Source organism: Herpailurus yagouaroundi, unplaced genomic scaffold (assembly GCF_014898765.1).
Source record: "Herpailurus yagouaroundi ecotype Mexico unplaced genomic scaffold, PumYag 355, whole genome shotgun sequence".
Classification (NCBI taxonomy): domain Eukaryota; kingdom Metazoa; phylum Chordata; class Mammalia; order Carnivora; family Felidae; genus Herpailurus; species Herpailurus yagouaroundi.
In genome coordinates this window covers 13284-32947 of record NW_024412572.1, presented here as the reverse complement: position 1 = coordinate 32947, position 19664 = coordinate 13284, and the positions used below count along the sequence as shown (strand labels likewise).

The 19664-nt window shown below is 42.8% G+C and overlaps 1 protein-coding gene across 1 annotated transcript in view; it reads right to left on the bottom strand.

Moving 5' to 3' along the window:
* LOC121021926 (pregnancy zone protein-like) overlaps positions 1 to 19664 on the bottom strand; it is a 32552-nt gene that overhangs the window by 231 nt on the left and 12657 nt on the right. Inside the window, exons 10-28 of the mRNA XM_040462631.1 lie at positions 19086 to 19188; positions 14785 to 14920; positions 13648 to 13876; positions 12373 to 12499; positions 11826 to 11947; positions 11086 to 11137; positions 10027 to 10110; positions 9573 to 9749; positions 9208 to 9295; positions 8362 to 8425; positions 7993 to 8067; positions 7173 to 7353; positions 6038 to 6261; positions 4660 to 4878; positions 4368 to 4495; positions 3032 to 3122; positions 2041 to 2109; positions 999 to 1101; positions 480 to 521 (exon numbers count right to left, since the gene is read on the bottom strand). Coding sequence (XP_040318565.1) covers positions 480 to 521; positions 999 to 1101; positions 2041 to 2109; positions 3032 to 3122; positions 4368 to 4495; positions 4660 to 4878; positions 6038 to 6261; positions 7173 to 7353; positions 7993 to 8067; positions 8362 to 8425; positions 9208 to 9295; positions 9573 to 9749; positions 10027 to 10110; positions 11086 to 11137; positions 11826 to 11947; positions 12373 to 12499; positions 13648 to 13876; positions 14785 to 14920; positions 19086 to 19188 — 2314 coding nt within the window. The remainder of the gene's footprint in view (positions 1 to 479; positions 522 to 998; positions 1102 to 2040; positions 2110 to 3031; positions 3123 to 4367; positions 4496 to 4659; positions 4879 to 6037; positions 6262 to 7172; positions 7354 to 7992; positions 8068 to 8361; positions 8426 to 9207; positions 9296 to 9572; positions 9750 to 10026; positions 10111 to 11085; positions 11138 to 11825; positions 11948 to 12372; positions 12500 to 13647; positions 13877 to 14784; positions 14921 to 19085; positions 19189 to 19664) is intronic.

Here is a 19664-nt window from a genome sequence, read left to right as displayed (position 1 = left end):
AAGGGTTGGCACACTTTTGCTGTCAAAGGACGTATGGTAAATATTTTGGATGTCGCAGGCCATGTGGCTTATGCCATAACTATTCAACATATGAAAACAGCTGTAGAAAATAATGCAATGAGCGTGGCTCCGTTCCAATAAAAACTTCATTTACAAAAATAGATGTTGGGCTAGATTTGGCAGGAGAATTAAATAGTTGTCCCTTGGGCTGAAGGGGACGGATTAGCTGTGATGTAAAATGTTGCCTGTCAGTGATAGCTATCCTACAAACAAACACGCAAACAAAACTTATTGACTTTAGCGATAACGGTGTGGCTATCTGAAATTGGAGAGGCCACAGTTTTCTCTTTGTGTGAGCATGTGCCACGTGAACTGTCTTGGGTCTAGGAAAAGACTTGCAGAGAATTTTAAATTTAGAAGAAACTTTAGGGAGCATAGCTCATGCGGAATGAGGGTGGTCCTGGCGTGTGACCTCTTACCTGTGCTGCAGGGGGCGATGTACTCAGCAATGGCAGACTCATCTGAAAGAATCGTTGGATGAAAGGAGACAAAAAACAAATCTATAAACGGGAGCCCATACTAAGTCTGTTCACTTTACTTTTGGAGACAAGTACATATCAGGATTGTCAAAACTCTACATAAATACACAAGTGTTGAACAGGATAGTTAAAATATCTATATTCGAACATTCACCTGTCATAAACTGCCTTTCCTCGTTACATTATCTTTTTATGTGGATTATGTTCTCTACGTCTCTAAAATATGTGAGAGCAGTGTCCAGATATTATCTTTCTTCTTAAATTTCTAAGTTTCTGACTCAGTAGATAGTGATGAACTCGTTCCACTAATAGTTGCTACAATATGTATCTTAGAGCAAAGAGACAAACAGATGTAGTACTGACCGAATGGACTAAAACTAGGATCTGTTGTAACAACGGATTCTATTTCTTGGCTCTGGGTTGAGACTTATTTAGTTGTTTCAGTTTCTTCTCACTTACCTGGCTCATAGTAATCATAGACTTTGACAATCGCTGGCTTGAGGTCCCTTACTGGGATATCTTGCAGAACCGTGACGGAAAAGCTGAGTGTCTGATTTGTTACCTAAAAGGACAAGTGGGAGTAATGAAGAGTCTGGAAAGTGTCCTTCCCTCTTCCTTGAGTAAATTAGATTCTTTCTTTGCTCTCTGACTCTCATGCACTGGTGTCTTTTAGGTGAGCAAACATTTATGGGTGACAAGATGGGATTTCACATGCAACTTTGGAAACACTTTACTGTGAACAAAATTCCCCAGATTTTCTCCTAAATAGCTGAGGCAATCTACATTCTCTGGTAGGCTTAGCTATGAGATTAACTCTCTGGGCCTATGTGAGTGTTTGCCAAGATGCAGAGACTTGGCTTCGTAACATCTGTAATTATCAAGCTATTCTTTTGGAGTGACTGGATAAGGCATTCCCTTTGCTAAATTTTTTTTTTCAACCTTTATTTATTTTTGGGACAGACAGAGACAGAGCATGAACGGGGGAGGGTCAGAGAGAGAGGGAGACACAGAATCGGAAACAGGCTCCAGGCTCTGAGCCATCAGCCCAGAGCCTGACGCGGGGCTCGAACTCACAGACCGCGAGATCGTGACCTGGCTGAAGTCGGACGCTTAACCGACTGCGCCACCCAGGCGCCCCAACATTTTATTTTATCTTATAGAGGGATGTATCAGGATGTTTACACTATCATTAATCAACCACTATCGTACATTTATTCTTTGGGGGGAGGTCTTTGAAATAACAGGCACAATAACCCTTTTGTTCATTGATGTTCTACTTGCAATTTCATAGACATATTCATTTTCCAATTTGAACATAATTAAAGGGAGCAGAACACTCCGTGGGTCTAAAAGGAGATTTTTATTCTTTTAGAATAAAGGAACTTTCTGGAAAGGTGCAACTAGTTACTGCTTACCTCATATCACTTATTTTCTAATGAAGAGACCCACTTGAAAAGACCACCGTGATGTATTGTCTCAGCCAAAATGTCAGAGCTCTTACCTGTTCCACATAAATGAGGACATGATTATTGCTGACTTCCGTCCTGCTCACATGACTAGATCTTTCGAGCTGAAGAAAATTAGAAAATTTAAAAAGTTAGCAAATGAGAGAAGATTGTAGTAAGGGACAAATGTCCAAATGATGTCAGGGATAGGATTCTTATAAGTCATTTTCATGATTAAATAGCCAGGGTACATTAAAGATGTAAAACATGGGTTGGGGGGGGGGCGGAAATCACATTTGGATACAGGCTTCAGTGTTATCATGTCTTGACCATGAAAACATCATCTGGCTTTCTGTGATGAGAAGGAAGCCAGTATTTTCAGATCAGGATTTCCATCATGCTTCAATATCCAAGTAACACATTAGACCCTCTGGCATCTTTAATGATTCTAGTTCACATTGCTTCTGTCATTGCCAAATGTTTGAGAGCATATCAGCCAATCTGATACGTAATCAAAGTCTGTCTTTCTTGCATTGTTATAGTAACATACAGCTTTGTACCCATGTGCTTTAATTCCCTAACTAGACTGCGAATGGCTTAAGGACAGGGACTCCTCTTGGGTTTCTCTGGTATCACACAAGTCCCTCGGCTTAGAGACAAATAAACAATTATTGAATTTAATTTCCTGGGTTTGAGAAAAAATATTTTGGGGGCAGGATGATAATGATAAGGCTTTGCTATTGGTATGCTTCTAGTTTGAATATACAGAGCATCCTTTGTATGAAATTTACTAGGCTTAAAATTCACCTACCATTTTTAAAAAAAAATTTTTTTTTCAACGTTTATTTATTTTTAGGACAGAGAGAGACAGAGCATGAATGGGGGAGGGGCAGAGAGAGAGGGAGACACAGAACCGGAAACAGGCTCCAGGCTCCGAGCCATCAGCCCAGAGCCCGACGCGGGGCTCGAACACACGGACCGTGAGATCGTGACCTGGCTGAAGTCGGACGCTTAACCGACTGCGCCACCCAGGCGCCCCTCACCTACCATTTTTATTGTTGGTTTCAAGGGGATAAAACCAGATACCATCTTCACATCAACAATCACCATATTGGAGACAGGGCGGCTCCCTGTGTAACTACAGTGTCAAAGGGAAAAGGAGTAAGGGCTTTGTATGTGAAAGAAAGCCAGAGTCCCTCCTTCAAGACCTACCATAAACCGGCCTATCTTCTTGAAGTTTTCTGTGACATTATGACTCCTAGAAATCTGTGCTCCCCAGACATGCGTGACACTGATGTTTGGAACCCTGAATGTATATCAGATCTACCGTTTACTAAAATCATAGATGTTTAAGCCCCAGACCCAAACTATCAAATCCGAATCTTTGGGAATGGAGCTTAGTAGTTTGCATTTGTTAACACATGATAGTTTTTGGACACTTCGTCTATATGTTTGTTATTTAGTAGGTATTACTTTAATATTTTTAATTAACTTGAATGTAGCATGTCTCCCAGAGAGGCTCCAAAGGGTTGTAAGATCGGATAGACTTTTATACTTTTATGCAAATAAGATTTGTTTTACAATATCAATATCATTAGTATTAGTTACATAGTATTCTATTGCTGCTCTGTTTTCTTAGGATTCCTATACGTTTTTGATGGGTTATTATAGGGCAATTTCTATATCTTATATGTAATTTATACTTCTCTTTAATATTAGCATTTGCTATTTATCTGATTAGAAAAATAATAAAATAGAATATAATTATTCAGAAGAGGTAAAGAAGACTTACTTCAACCTAAAGTACAAATCTTTGTGGAAAATAATTTACTCTTCAGTGATGCGTTGAACAAAAATTAGTGTAAAAGTAGGGAATTTTTAACATTCGAATAGTCCACACTTTTTATTTGAGAGTTTAAGACCAGACTTTGCTTTTATTTTTTTTTCAACGTTTTTATTTATTTATGGGACAGACAGAGACAGAGCATGAACGGGGGAGGGGCAGAGAGAGAGGGAGACACAGAATCGGAAACAGGCTCCAGGCTCCAAGCCATCAGCCCAGAGCCTGACGCGGGGCTCGAACTCACGGACCGTGAGATCGTGACCTGGCTGAAGTCGGACGCTTAACCAACTGCGCCACCCAGGCGCCCCAAGACCAGACTTTGCTTTTAAAGGCTTTGGAAGTATTACTGAAACTTTAAGACAAAAAAAGTTACTAAATAAAAGAATCACTTCATGATGATAGAAGGCTAACTTCATTAGTAGATATAACAGTTTTAAATTATACCCACTTACTAGCATAGCTTCAAAATATATTATTAAATACTGATGGTTCCAAGTAGCTTTTAGACTCAGGATCGCGTGTTTCAGCCACAAGTCTTACCTGACACTCAGTGAGATCTGGAAGCTGGTGTGAGCTTTGGGTCCATCACAAGTTTGGGGTACAGTCTGCACCTTCAGAGTAAATGCGGAGTCCTCCTTCTCTGGAAGAATATTGTATTTCATGGATGCCTGTGGAAGGGCAATGCACCATCAGTTTCTCTGTTTGCCTGGAGCGCCTCACTTTTTCATCATTTCGCGCCTCCAGATTTGCCCTTTCCATGCTCAGAAACGAGAGACCAGGACTCCTCTTTCATTCGGTAAGGTTAAAATTTCCAACATAACTTGAGTCTCACCTGAAGATACACGCATCTGTCTCCAGTCACCGTTATGGCATATTCCCCGGGCAGCTCTGGCAATGAGACCTGACGCAGTAACAGGAAGTTGGTTTTGTCCACTTGGAAATTCGTGAAAAATGTCTGTGAATTCCGAATGGTCACCCGTGCAGCTTTCTCAGTCCTGGTGAATGTGGCTGCTCCATATCTGGACAAGGCATGGAGAGCCACCACCGTGTCCTGGAAGAGAGGAGTGGAGAACCCACCCCCAAAGAGTAAGTTTTTGGTAGCAGGGACTGCCCCCAAAGTCTGTGTGGGTTACCACAAGGGGATGATGGCTTTTCCCCCCTGAAGTTTACATCTGCTAATTGCGTTTCCTTTTTCTTTGCCTTTCAGGCACCATCAAAGTTATGCTACAGTTTCCGCAAGTGAAATAAAAGACTTCTGATGCCAATTAGCCTGGCAATTTGTTTTCACTTATATTAGTTTTGTCCTAAGGGACTATTCCCCTGCGTCCAGAGATTACGGCCTACCCTTTCTCATCAATGGTGCCCCTGGCTATAGCTGTCCAAGATTGGGTCTAAAATTGACAAGTTAGGAAAAAGGGTGAATGGTGTTCATTTAGGTAGAAGAGTGACAGAAATTGGCTGCGAGTAGTGATAGGAGACCATGGCACTTTCCCAAGTTTCTTTCCCACTTTTATATAGCGTATTTTCATTTCCCACACCTAATTTCTCTGAAAAATAAAAGTCCCACTATGTACATCCTAAATATTGAAAGAGCTTTGTAGGAGGGAAAACCCAGGTTCTCTGGATATTCAGACACTCAACCTACTGAGCTGTCCAGGTGCCTCGGTCACTTTCCTTTTAATCATACAATTTTCTGGTTCACCTTAGAGGGTTTCTTGTTGGAAGAATCCTACAGGATTTCTTATCCAGTGGTGATTCTACCTTATCTCGACTGAGAGTAGGTGGGGTGCCATGGGCCATCTAGTGGGGAGAGGACACGGGTGCTGCCAAACATCTTCGGTGCCCAGGACAGCCCCTCACAACAGTGTTCTTGGCCTTCCCCAAGTATCTTCCCCAAAATGTCAGGAGCACCGATATTCAAAAACCCGAGTCTAGAGTGTGGCCGGCGACCCGTGTGTGTAAGCTTTAGAGAGGGCTGATGTTCATGGTCAGTAGCCACACGGATAGGGTGTCAACATAGCACTTGGGAAAAGCGTTTTAGGGGAATGTCTCAGGTCTGTTTCCTTCAGATTCCCACTGTCCTCAAATATCCCTAAAGAACCCTCCCCATGATTTAATGGTCTCTTCTCTTTTCCTCGTAACTGTTCTGTTTTCAAGCTTCCCATCTGCCAAGTGAATCTGGAAGAGAAGACTATTTGGGAACCACAGACCTGGGTGGAGGAGAAGCCCCCGTGGGCATTCTGTTGCTTTAGGATCCAGCTCACGATGCCCGCGGCCGAAGTCAGGTCCTCGGAGGTCGGGCCGGGCTGGGCCGTGAGGTGAGCGAGGAGCACGTAGGACGTCATCTCCACCTCAGCTGAGGGAGCCTGGGGCTGATAAAGAGGCCCCACTGGTGCCCTGGGTTTCTCAGGTCGCTCCCAGTGGACTGAGTTGCCTTAAGGGTAAGAAAAAGGATGATGGTTCGCAGATGATACATGAAAACACATCTGTATCATGTGTAGCTGAAAATAATACAGGGATGGAGTAAGGTCCTCTCTTCCATAAACCCCACAAATTCCCTGAGTCACATTTCCATACTAAGCTTGGTTTAGTCCTGTGGGGCTAAGTTGAAGAATGTTGTTGGAGGACGAAGCACGGAACATCCTTATCAGTGTCTTAAATGTTATTTTTTTATTAATTTTTTAATGTTTATTTTTGAGAGAGAGAGAGAGAGAGAGAGGCAGAGAACGACGGAGACACCGAACCCGAAGCAGGCTCCAGGCTCTGAGCTGTCAGCACAGAGCCCGACGTGGGGCTTGAACTCACAAACTGTGAGATCATGTCCTGAGCTGAAGTCGGACGCTGAACCGACCGAGCCACCCAGGCACCCAAGAGAGTTCCCTTATTGCTTGAGAGATTTCGTGGAAACTGGAGGATAAATTGGAATATAAAACCCACGCATTGATCCCAGAGGACTTTTTGTGATCATCTCTTTGCAGATAGAGATAAAAACACTGTGAAAATGTTATTGCACTTCCCTGAGTATGGCTTTTTGGTTGTGCCTCTTTTCATTCGAGTATAATTTCATTCAAGCAGGCAGATACCATGGGAAATATATATAAATTTAAAAAATATATATATGTCGCAGTGAGGAATAAACTTCCACAATTTACCTGCAGCACTGTCTATTATGTGACACACTGTATAACACATGACATCGCAGAGACGACATTTTTATGAGAGGTACTCTGATTTCATAGCACCTGAGTTGGATAAGGAGACTTATTACTTTCAGCAGGAACACAATTGTCTTTTTGCAGTGTCAGGGGAAGAGGAGGGGGACATTTTTTGACCATTCGCTCTCACCTTCTTTCACAGCTTCCTCCCTAAGAGAGTCCAGTATTTCTCTCTTCTTGTCTGGCTTTCCCACCAGGGCAAAAGCGTAGGCCAACAACGCCTTGGTGTAGCTCTGGCTCCCATGGGTCCCCTCCTTTGCCGTGTTCCAGGCAGACTCCAGGCAGAAGAGGGCATTGCGAACAACCGGGTGCTGCAAAGACCAGGAGGTAATGATGTCAAGCTAGGGCAAGTCGCGGGTGGAGCGGGCCCTGGGTTGGACATCGCGTGACAGATGTCATTCACGGCTGTTAGCCAGCCAGGTAGACAGCCGGATATCCACGATTTTGAAGTTGAAAAAGCGTTTTAAATCTCTTAGCTTTATACTTAAGTCTTAAAAGAGTCAGTCTACAGGGGCGCCTGGGTGGCGCAGTCGGTTAAGCGTCCGACTTCAGCCAGGTCACGATCTCGCGGTCCGTGAGTTCGAGCCCCGCGTCGGGCTCTGGGCTGATGGCTCAGAGCCTGGAGCCTGTTTCTGATTCTGTGTCTCCCTCTCTCTCTGCCCCTCCCCCGTTCATGCTCTGTCTCTCTCTGTCCCAAAAATAAATAAAAACGTTGAAGAAAAAAAAAAAAAAAGAGTAAGTCTACAGAACCTGAGTGTTTAGGATGAGTTTTGTACATAGCCTGAGGGCGTTGCTAGGCAAGTATAAGTTCCCTTTGCTGGATTAACCACAGAGCTCTGCGAGCTGAGAAATGCCTCCGCATTGAGCGAAGACTTGGCTTTTTGTAGGGCGTGTTCAGACATCAGGGTTGTAGTTTTCATGGTAGGAAGTGGAAGTGAGGTGAATCTTACAGTAGCAGAGAGAGGAATTTCCAGAAGAGCAATAGTGACATAGGCAGAGAGGGTCACTTCATCTTCTACTCCTCCCTGTGAAAAGAGGAAGAGAGAGAGAGAGAGAGAGAGAGAGAGAGAGTGCTTGAGCAGGGGAGGGGCAGAGAGAGAGGGAGAGAGAGAATTCTAAGCGGGCTTTGTGCTGACAGTTCTGTGCTGATGCGGGGCTTGAACTCACAAACCATGAGATCTTGACCTGAGCCGAAATCCAGAGTCGGATGCTTAACCGACTGAGCTACCCAGGCTCTTTTCACAGATTTCTTACCTCCTCTTATGCAGCTCATAGTCTAATGAACTGCTTTTAATGTCCTGCCTCAGTAAATATTTCACCTCGCCCAGCTTCTCCACCACTTTCTGGGTCATTGATTTCGTCTCGTTTTCTTTTGTGGTCCGACTTCTTCAAGATGGATGAATAGAAAAATAAATAGATGAGTGGATGGACAGACAGGTAGATAGATGGAGGGACAGATGGAAGATCGATGGATGGGCTGACCACGATGGATGGATAAGCAGAGAGACAGACAGACAGACAGAGAGAATCATTTAGTAAAAGTTAGTAGGGGCGCCTGGGTGGCGCAGTCGGTTAAGCGTCCGACTTCAGCCAGGTCACGATCTCGCGGTCTGTGAGTTCGAGCCCCGCGTCAGGCTCTGGGCTGATGGCTCAGAGCCTGGAGCCTGTTTCCGATTCTGTGTCTCCCTCTCTCTCTGCCCCTCCCCCGTTCATGCTCTGTCTCTCTCTGTCCCAAAAATAAATAAAAACGTTGGGAAAAAAAAATTAAAAAAACAAAAAAACCAAAAAAAACCCAAAAAAAAGTTAGTAAAGGACACTCCGTGAGGAATGGCTACTGTTCTTGTTGCCTGTCTCTAGTGTCTCTCAGTGCTAAGCAACAACTCAAGAGGGGAAAACCACAAACTTACAATGGTCTCTTAGCAACACGAGAAAGAAAAGACGCTTGGTATATTGGATATAAAAAAGAATCAAGTTCCAAGTGTTCTCATTTCTGCCACCTAGGAGCCGTTTATACCAGAGACATTTATTTATCCATGGTGGTATAGCATTTCCTCCTCTGTAAAATGAAGCGGCTCTCACTTCACAGGGTAGTTGTAAGAATTAAATAGGCTAATACACGTACATGCTGTGAGCTCATCGTTGAGACTCAGATTTTCTTCTCTTACCAAGTGTTGCCCTGGCTCCTGCCATATTGCTGTCCAAAGGGGCTGTAGGAACCATCTTGGTGTTTGTAGTTCAGCTGTCTCTGGTAACCTGGAATGAAAGGTGCAATTAGTTCAAGAAATATTATAGAAAGGCAAGCCACCCATACGCGCAGGTTGGTCAGAAGCCCCAGACATTGTACGGTCTCTTGTGCATAGGATCTGTCATGGTGATATGGATATGTCACAACACAACATCCTATCAAATGTTGGGAAAGTTGTCATTTCCCCCCAAATCACCATCATTAGCTTAATATCTGGTAATATGATTCAAGTTTAATCGGGAAAAATCTCCTTAGAGTAACAAAGTAAACTCGTCTTTGTCTCACCACTGATAAGATAGCTGAGGGCCTTGGACTCGATCTCTGCGGTCAACTGTTGGGTTTCATTCAGATAGTTCAAAACATAGATGTTCGGAGCAAAGAGGGCCATGTTTTGTTCTCCACAGCCATAGGGCATCTGGAGGAGATTCTGTATATTTTGCATAGCAGAACCTAATATGTCACCTGGGGGATGTGAAAGATGAGGTGTCAGAGTAATTTCAGCTCGTAAGTAGCTCACACTATTAAAGACAAGTGATTTTCCTATTTAGAATTATAGATACCATCATTTAGGCAAGGGAAAAGTTCTATTTAGAGAGTGAGACTTCCAGAATCCCAATAGAAATAGGTACTATCAATAAGTTGAGATTCCAAGCACATAGATAGATAGATAGATAGATACAAAAAAAATGTATTATGGCTGCTCTTTTGTCTCAAGTTTTCTGGGTGCAAGTTGACTCACCCAAAACTGAAAAGGAGGCTCTGGCCGATTCTTTGACCACGTTAGGTGGGAGCTTCAGAGATAACTGCTCAGATGTTTCAGTGCCTTTGGAAACAGACAATCCATATCAAAAGACGGCATCTCTTATCGCAGTATGATGTAGTGGTTAGGAGGGGGTCAGAGCCATCCTGCTTGGACGTGGTACCAGCCCTGCCACTTACTAGCTACAAACCTTGGACAAATTCCTTAACCTCTTCATCGTCTAACTTGCTCGTATGACGACTCAAGGAAGAATGCATGTGAAACACGTGTGCATTAGAACAGCCTCTGCAACATGTCAAATCTCCATACACATGAGCAGTTATTATGGTTGTTATTATTATATTCAGTGTTATTATGTCTCCTTCAGGGACTCGGAGTCCAAGGGATAAGGACTGTGCTTATGGTGAGATCACCTTTAATAGTCCAGCTCTTCTTGGCGCTGTATGACTACCAGAGTCCTTTCCCCTCTCACTTTGCTATGTTTTGTGTTGCCGTGCATAGTGGCTCTCTCAAAGGAGCCTGGGAACTGGTGAGGGTGTACAGTTCTTTGATTTAATGGCACAATTCTCTGCTTTTATTGTTCTCTGAGTTTATATTTTAAAATGGTCCTTCTCAAGTGACGAGAAAAGCGTCATATACACATATACACATATGACGTAGCGCTAATACTAATGTGGTAATGTAATTTGCAAGGTACAGGTGTTTCTCAGTGATATGACAAACTCCCGATGCAAAACGGGTTTTCTTTTTGCCATGAAAAACATTTTTTTTTTTTTTTTTTAGTAAGATGAGTACAAAGTGCCACATATTTCATCGTCAACTATTTTAGGGAATATTATTGTCATTCAAACTTATCATGACTTTGCTCCCTTTCTACCTAAACTATGACACTCTAAGCTACTATGTCCTGACTGGTTCACGGTCAGTCCCTGGGCTACGGAGGTAAAGGCTAAATGTGAACTGAGTTTGCAGTGTAATTTGACATACATATCCCTGTGAGGCGTTATTCTCGCCATGATTATGAAGATTGACTGTTACCTGAGGCACAGATCATAAAGTTGAAAGTCTCTTCTTGCTCAATACCTTCAGGCTGGAGTAAAAAAAAAAAAAAAAAAAAAAAGAGAAAATGGATAAATATCCAGGTTTTTGAGGGACAACCGTAGATTCATTGCATCGCAGGCTGGAACTTACGCTACACAATCTTCACATCCCACTTATGATCAAATCGCTATAAATCCGTACAATTCGAAAAACCGGGGAGATTTGCAGAGGAGGAAAGGAGGGATAATAAGGAAAGAGAATCAAAGGTACAAGGGGTGAGAAATAAGCGAATCTTAGAAGAGAGGGAGAGATCAGGAAAAGAGAATAGTTCTAAATTAATCTATGAAAAAAGTATTTACAATAAGCTAACAAGGTTAGTCCGCAAAGTTGACTATAACACTTTTTTTTTCATATTCTATTTTATTTTAGAGAGTGAGCAGGGGCGAGGGGCAGAGGAAGAGAGAGAGGAGAGTCGTAAGCGGGCTCCACATTGTGGAGCCTGACACGGGGCTCGATCCCATGGCCGTGAGATCACGACGTGAACGAAAATCAGGAGTCGGGTGCCTAACCGACTCCTGTAAACTTTTAGGACAGGAAATTCCGTTAGTCTTCCCTGGGGGATTGTGTGAGTATGGTATAATTCTCCTTTATTATCTCAAGAATATGGCCATATTTTTTCATTGTTATTATTGCTAGGGTCTCAGAAAAATATGTCAAAGTGGTCCGGACCGACCTACCTCCACCAACAGGGTTTTGATGACCGTGTCTTTTCTCCCCATCTCAGGGACCTCAGCAGTCTCATTTCCACACAGCTCGAGGGACGGCACTGCCTCTGCACTCACCGAGAAGTTCACACTCCCTGGAACAGAAAAACGTAGAAAAACATGCGCGTTCACCTTGACAGCAGTCCACGCCATCCCTTATAGCTGAAAATGTGTGCTTGTCAAATGGTCTACCACTGAGCTTTTACCCCCGGAAAATGACTCTGTGCTCTGTCATCATCTTGAAGGGCTGCGCTTTCACCTTACTGTTGGCCGGAAGTGGGAACTAAAGCTGAAAAAAAAACTCAAGGCTCATGTCCACTGTGCCCAAGCCACAATGATCATGGGACCCAGGTGCAGTGGGAGTACTGGGAGGCCGCTGGGGGTAGAAAGCAAAAGAAATGACAAACTAACCTTACGGAATTAGATTTGCAGAAAGCAGAAAGGAGAACGTGATGTACGTAGGGTCCAGATACCTACGACGCTTGTTGATCGGAGAACGTGTGGGGGGAACGTCCCTCACCCAGTGTTTTGGGAGTTATCGCCCAAGACAGGGTTCGCCTCTCATTTACGCAGATGCAATGAGATTCCTGTCCCTTTTCATTCTGGGATTGTAGGAAGGCTGGGGAAGCTTGCAGTTGCACACTGACCTATCATTTGCAAGCGAGGCATAGAAACAAATGGTCAGAATATGGAGAGACAATGAATGCACAGAACTGGGACCACATATGAGATGCCGCACTAGACTGGGACTGGGGGGAAAAATTATGTCACATAAGTCCACGCATGCTTTGAGGAGTTTAAGAATGGCAGTGATACAAAGCAAGAATGATTCCTTACTAGGAGGATCGGGCCGTTGCATTAGGGTGGATTGGAGAAATTTGCAGGTATAGCAACAGTGGAGGGGAGGGGAAAACCTCAATGGAAGATTGCCCACGGGAGCATTACCTACTGGTTCTACCCGTTGGTTCCTACCTGCCGTGTAGATTTTCTTCCTGACTTCTTCCTTCCCTTCTTCCCACTTCCCTCAACAAATATCACCTGTCTACTATATACAAGACGGAGCAAATTAAGAGCTTCCGGACCTTGAGGATGTTGTGTTACAAAGGGGATCATCGATACACAAAACCGTGACGAAATTTACAAAGAAACACATGCTGTAGAAGTTGCAAGCACACTGTGGGAGTTCAGAGATAAGAGCCTGAAGGGTGACGCTCATGGAATTACGCAAACGGGCTTTTTTTTTTTTTTCCGTCAGCATCAAGAAGTTTCCTGGCAAAAAGCCTATCCTGTGTTAAAGGATTCGGCCAGATTCGGGCAATTTTCTTTTTAAAAGTATGTGGTTTGGAGGTCCTGTACCTGTAGCCCAAAGGTCATTGTGTTATCTTCCTGATCAGGTCCTGCCCTGCTTGACACTATTTATTTGCAGCTCTAGGGCAGAACTCCCAGCGTTATCCACAGTCTTGGGAACGGAATCGGGAGCTGACCGACCGAAGAAGTCTTTGATTCTATCCCCCCTTTCTTTTTTTTTTTTTTTTTTAAATTTTTTTTTTTCCAACGTTTATTTATTTTGGGGACGGAGAGAGACAGAGCATGAACGGGGGAGGGGCTAGAGAGAGAGGGAGACACAGAATCGGAAACAGGCTCCAGGCTCTGAGCCATCAGCCCAGAGCCCGATGCGGGGCTCGGACTCCCGGACCGCGAGATCGCGACCTGAGCTGAAGTGGGATGCTCAACCGACTGCGCCACCCAGGCGCCCCTCTATCCCCCCCTTTCAATTCACCCTCATTTTCCTTACCCGGATGCATTTGGGAAGGTAGTTTAGGACAGTGGCCTTGAGCGTGAAGGTCTCTCCGCGGATCACAGAGTGGGGCATTGTGAGCTCCACAAAGAAGGGCTGGAAGGCGCGGAGGGAGGCGGGAAGCGAGAGACCAAGCCCAGTGTCATTGGACAGACAGAGGGCCCCTGCCTTCCATTCCGTGACGGCGTCAGGGACTGTCACTCCCACTTCAGCCACACCTGATGCGCTGGGGAGGATAGAAATGTGAAGAACAGAAAGTAAGCGGGTGAAACATCTTTTCTCAAGCGAGAATCAATATGTCCACACGAGTACACCAGATTATGTATCGGGAAACCGAGTTGGGAAAATAGAAGGTACTCAACGGTGCCTCTTTCCCTCATCAACATGTCTGTACCTTAAAAGAAAAATACTTCCGTGTGGTTCAGTTTGGTCCATAGATGTCCCTCACTGTTGTGCAATCCCATAAACAAGCGTATTTAAGAATCACGATCTGGGGCGCCTGGGTGGCGCAGTCGGTTAAGCGTCCGACTTCAGCCAGGTCACGATCTCGCGGTCCGGGAGTTCGAGCCCCGCATCAGGCTCTGGGCTGATGGCTCAGAGCCTGGAGCCTGTTTCCGATTCTGTGTCTCCCTCTCTCTCTGCTCCTCCCCCGTTCATGCTGTGCCTCTCTCTGTCCCAAAAATAAAAAAACGTTTAAAAAAAAAAAAAAAAGAAAAAAAAAAAAAGAAAGAATCACGATCTAACAAACAGACCATTACATTTACGTAGCCTGATTTGTTTATGCGCGCGTTCCAATCTCGTTTCCGGAAGGCTCCCCCCATAGCATTAGGCAGTCTAGCATTTGGATATTTTTAGCACCCATTTCTTGTTTCTGGCAGTCTCAGGAACAGTTATTCCAGAACTGCTCATCTCTGAGACAATTTTACCTATATAGTAAAATATATTTTTATATTATATTTGAAACCTCTATAATAAAACCTCTATAATAAAAGCATTTTCTTAGACCTATCCCGAAAGGATGAGAGGTTAAGATGATGATTTAGAATTTCTCAGAAAGGTTATCTTAGAGTTGAAAGTGCCGGAGGATTCTCACTGGCTCACCCACAGCAAATGGAGGAGAGTGAAATTACTTACTCCACGGCCACCAACTCCCAGATCCAGGTCTCAGGGAAATAAGTCCGTACGGTTTCGGAGACTGGCTCTGGATTATTTATGGGCATTATATTATATGCGTCAAATTGAGGACTGTATGGACTCGCTGCCATTCCCACTAATAAAATAAAGGAATATTACAATCTAGTTAAAGAAAAAGCATCCATTCATGGTGCATGCGTGAGAGTTAGAAGACCCAGTTTTCACTTTTCCTGCTCAGATGGTCTCCTAAGAGTTGTAGAACTTTGGAAATAACTTGTTGAGCCCTCATTCTTTGAGCAGACAGGAGTCTCTGTTAAAGGTAGAAATTCCCTGTACCCTAGAGATAGCATAATTGTGTATGAGTGGAGGCTCGTAGAGCAAGAGAACTTGGACATGCGTTTATAGTTTGTGAGAGATATAGTTAGGGTTTTCAAGGTCACAGAGTATTGTTTCCTCCATAAGAAGGACTGAGCAGAAAACGCAAAACTCTGTTCGGGCAACATGTGTTCCATTGTTTGAGTTACCAACGGGTGAATAGAATTTAATAACATCAATTCTTTGCACTATAATGAAGCTTGTAAACTCATTGTTCTCCTGATAAGAAGGCTAGGGCATTAGATTTTCTTCTCTTTATGTCTTGGGAAGGAGAAATGAAAAATTCAAGATGCCATAGAAAGATGGTTCCATTTGCTACGACGGAGACAGAGAAATTATTTACAAAAGTAAGGGGATAGAGAACTAAACGTGAAAGCTTTCCGATCCTTGTTGTGCCTGAGGTCATGCTTATAAATTGAGTTTGGCTTAGGCTCTCCATCCAAGCACCCCAGGTGATATTTCAGAATTGCCTTGTGAAATAATATTTATTAAAAACCAGAACAAAACATGGGGCACCTGGGTGGCTCTGTCAGTTGAGCGTCCGACTTCGGCTCAGGTCATGATCTCACAGGTTTGTGAGTTCAAACCCCACGTTGGGCTCTGTGCTGACAGCTCAGAGCCTGGAGCCTGCTTCGGATTCTGTGTCTCCCTTTCTATCTGTTCCTTCCCCCCTTGTACCCTGTCTCTCTCTCAAAAATAAATAAAGATTACAAAAAATAAAAAAAAGGCTTTAAAAAAATTAAAAAAAATAAATTAAAAAAAAAAACATTTCCAGGTATTTTCCTTTGATCTCTCCCTCTCAAAAAAAAAAAAAAAAAAGCATCCACAGTAATTTCTTTAATTAATATCATACAACTTCTTTCCTAGAAGTCCTTCCACGTGGTAGCCATCTCTGTCTCTGACTTTGATTTCTCCCTGATGTTGCTGTATTGTCTCTGTTTTTACTCTTATGTTGAATATGTAAATCTGTTATTGGTACTTAAATTTATCTAAATGGATGATGCATCTAAATAAGCTATTTTCGGGGGGCCTGGGTGGCGCAGTCGGTTAAGCGTCCGACTTCAACCAGGTCACGATCTCGCGGTCCGCGAGTTCGAGCCCCGCGTCGGGCTCTGGGCTGATGGCTCAGAGCCTGGAGCCTGTTTCCGATTCTGTGTCTCCCTCTCTCTCTGCCCCTCCCCCGTTCATGCTCTGTCTCTCTCTGTCCCCAAAATAAATAAAAAACGTTGAAAAAAAAATTTAAATAAGCTATTTTCTCTTTTCTGCTACAGATGCCAAAGACCCTTCAACTTCTCCAGCTATTCCAGTTAACAAACAGTGGCTTAATGTGTTATTTTAACTCCATGTATTGGATGATGACTGTACCTTCCTTATTGTCTCATTCTCAAGGTCAACTTCAACTCTCTACTGATCCTTTCACAGTGTGTATGTTAAAATTCTATTCTTCCTCTGTCACAACTCATACACTCTACTTTAAATGCCTTTAGATTCATTTCCCAAGACAAAATGTTATTGTTGTCATTATTATTATTATTCTGCTTCTTTTTCACATCTGACTTCATCGAAATGTGTTGATCCCTGGACACGTTCACTTACGTTCTATTTCACTGCTGATCACAAAATACTTTCAACTGGATATTCTGTTCATGGCTGTGAAAGGGCCACTCAATTTAGCTTTGTAATTCTTGTATTCATTTTTGACCTTTACTACTTTCAAACAAAAAAAGCATAAAAACTGAAAACTTAATTTTCTTCTAAATTCAGTATCTAGTGTGATCCTTATAAGAAACATATTAGATCACGTCACTCTCCACTTCTGAAAATCTTTCCATCTCATGCAGAGTAAAAAGTCAAATTCTTACAATGGTCTGCAAAGCCCTATACAATTTGGCCTCAATTATTCCGCTGATCTCTCTTTCCAACTGCACTTACTTTGTTCACTCTGTTCCAACCATGCTGGTTTCCTTACCCTTAGAACATTCCAGGCAAGCTCTCACCTTAAAGCCTTTGAGAGACAGAATAGTGTAGAGGTTAAAAAACAAGGATCTGGAGTCAAACAGCCAGATCTGAATCTCCATCTCATCTCTTACTGGCCGTGGCATCCTAACGGCTTCAGTTACTTAACCTTTCTGGGTTCAGTTTTTCCATTTGAAAAGTGCTGAGAACCATAAAAAAGAAATGGACTGACTTATTTCACTTAGCATTATATTCTCTGGCTCCATCCATGTTGTTGCAAATGGCAAGATTTCATTTTTTTTTTTTTTTAATGGATTAGTAGTACTCCTAAGGCAGTCAGAAACAGATAAATATCATACGATTTCTCTCATGTGTGGAACTTAAGAAAACAAACAAGCAAAGGGAAAAAAAATAAGGGAGAGGGAGAGAAACCAAGAAACAGACTCTTAATTATAGAGAACAAACTGATGGTCACCAGGGAAGAGGGGGGAAAAGCAATGAGTTAAATAGGTGTTGGGGACCGACGGGTGCACTTGTTATGATGAGCACAGGGTGATGTACGGAAGTGTTGAATCACTAAATTCTACATCTGAAACTAGTATGACAATGTATGTTAGCTAAGTGGAATGAAAATAAAAATTTAAAAGAAAAAAAAGAAGAAATGGAAATTAGGAGGTGACAGAAATTTTAATTAATGCTATAGTGATAATCATTTTGTAATATATAAGTGCATCAGATAAACACATTGTATTCCTTAAAATTATTTAATGTTCTATATCAGTTATATCTCAATAAAGCCATCTGTCATGTTCACTGGACACATAAAACCTCTGATTCGTAAATACAAAACTCAGAAGATGTTAATCTTCATTAACAATATGCATCAAGAATATTTTGGAAGAAAAGACAGAATCATGGGAGACAGAGAGAGGAAAAAGGATTGGTTAATGGGCTGTAAGTATAAATAGATCTGGGGATTAAAACATGTACTTTAATTTTTTTTTTTTTTAACGTTTATTTATTTTTGGGACAGAGAGAGACAGGGCATGAACGGGGGAGGGGCAGAGAGAGAGGGAGACACAGAATTGGAAACAGGCTCCAGGCTCCGAGCCATCAGCCCAGAGCCTGACGCGGGGCTCGAACTCCCGGACCGCGAGATGGTGACCTGGCTGAAGTTGGACGCTTAACCGACTGCGCCACCCAGGCGCCCCAAAACATGTATTTTAATGGGAAAGTGAAGGGTGTAGAAAGAGGCTGCTTCCTTTGATGTTTTATTTCGTTTTCTTTTGGCTTTGGATTAGGAGATATTTCTGCCATCTTCGCATTGTTTCTTTTCACCAGCAAGGCCTGTTCTCTTCCTTTCTATTCTTTAAGATATAGCATCTCTAAAAATGTCTCCTGATTCCGTAATTAGAATTATTCTCTCCTTACATTGTAAACATTTTCCTTTCTTATAGTATAGTAGAATCTTGTGTTTCATCTGATTTTGTGCCCTGAAATATCTGATTCATGCAGGGGCTCCAGGGTGGTTCAGTCAGTTAAGTGGCTGACTCTTGATTTCAGCTCAGATCATGATCTCATGGTCAAGAGATCGACCCCTGCATCGGGCTCCATGATGAGAGTGGAGCCTGCTTAAGATTCTCTCTCTCTCTCTCTCTCTCTCTCTCTGTCTCTCTGTCTCTCTCTCTCTCTCTTTCTCCCTCTGCCCCTCCCCTGCTTGTGCTGTCTCTCTCTCTCTCTCTCTCAAAATAAATAAGATAAATAAAATATCGGGCTGATCTTTAACAAACTGGTCAGTTCTGTCTATGCCATTTACCAGCTAAATGATCTCAGCAAGAAACATCTGAATCTTAGTTTCTCTATGTATCAAATGGAGATAAGGCCACATGATCCATCTCGTTTTACATTTTTTTCTTGGCAAATTAATATTGTTGGATGCTATACAAAATTGAAAGCAACTTGCTATTTACCTCCATACATTCCTTGCCTTTCCGCTCCTCCAGGTGGTTGGATCACTGAACACGACCGTGGTTTTCGGATTTTAGAGTTGGTGAACACCTTTAATCCCATACCCTGTAAAAATGGTGACTCAATAGGTTTGTAAACTTGATTAGAATCCATGAAATATATTTTCCTTAGAAATTTCCCTATGTAACCCCGATAGCCTTAATGTTAGATTAATTCCCTAGGGATACACAGACTCAATGAAAGAGTGGTAAAATTATAATACTTTATGGCTTATCAAGATTTTATAATTTAGGGCCTTTTGCAAATTAAATATAACGAAAATATTTCAATGAAATGGCAGAGGTTGGATCTAGCCCTGTCTCTGACTTATCAACTGTTAGGCTAAACATTTTCTAAAACTATATATTTCTTTTTTTTTTTTTTTAATTTTTTTTTTCAACGTTTATTTATTTTTGGGACAGAGAGAGACAGAGCATGAACGGGGGAGGGGCAGAGAGAGAGGGAGACACAGAATCAGAAACAGGCTCCAGGCTCCGAGCCATCAGCCCAGAGCCTGACGCGGGGCTCGAACTCACGGACCG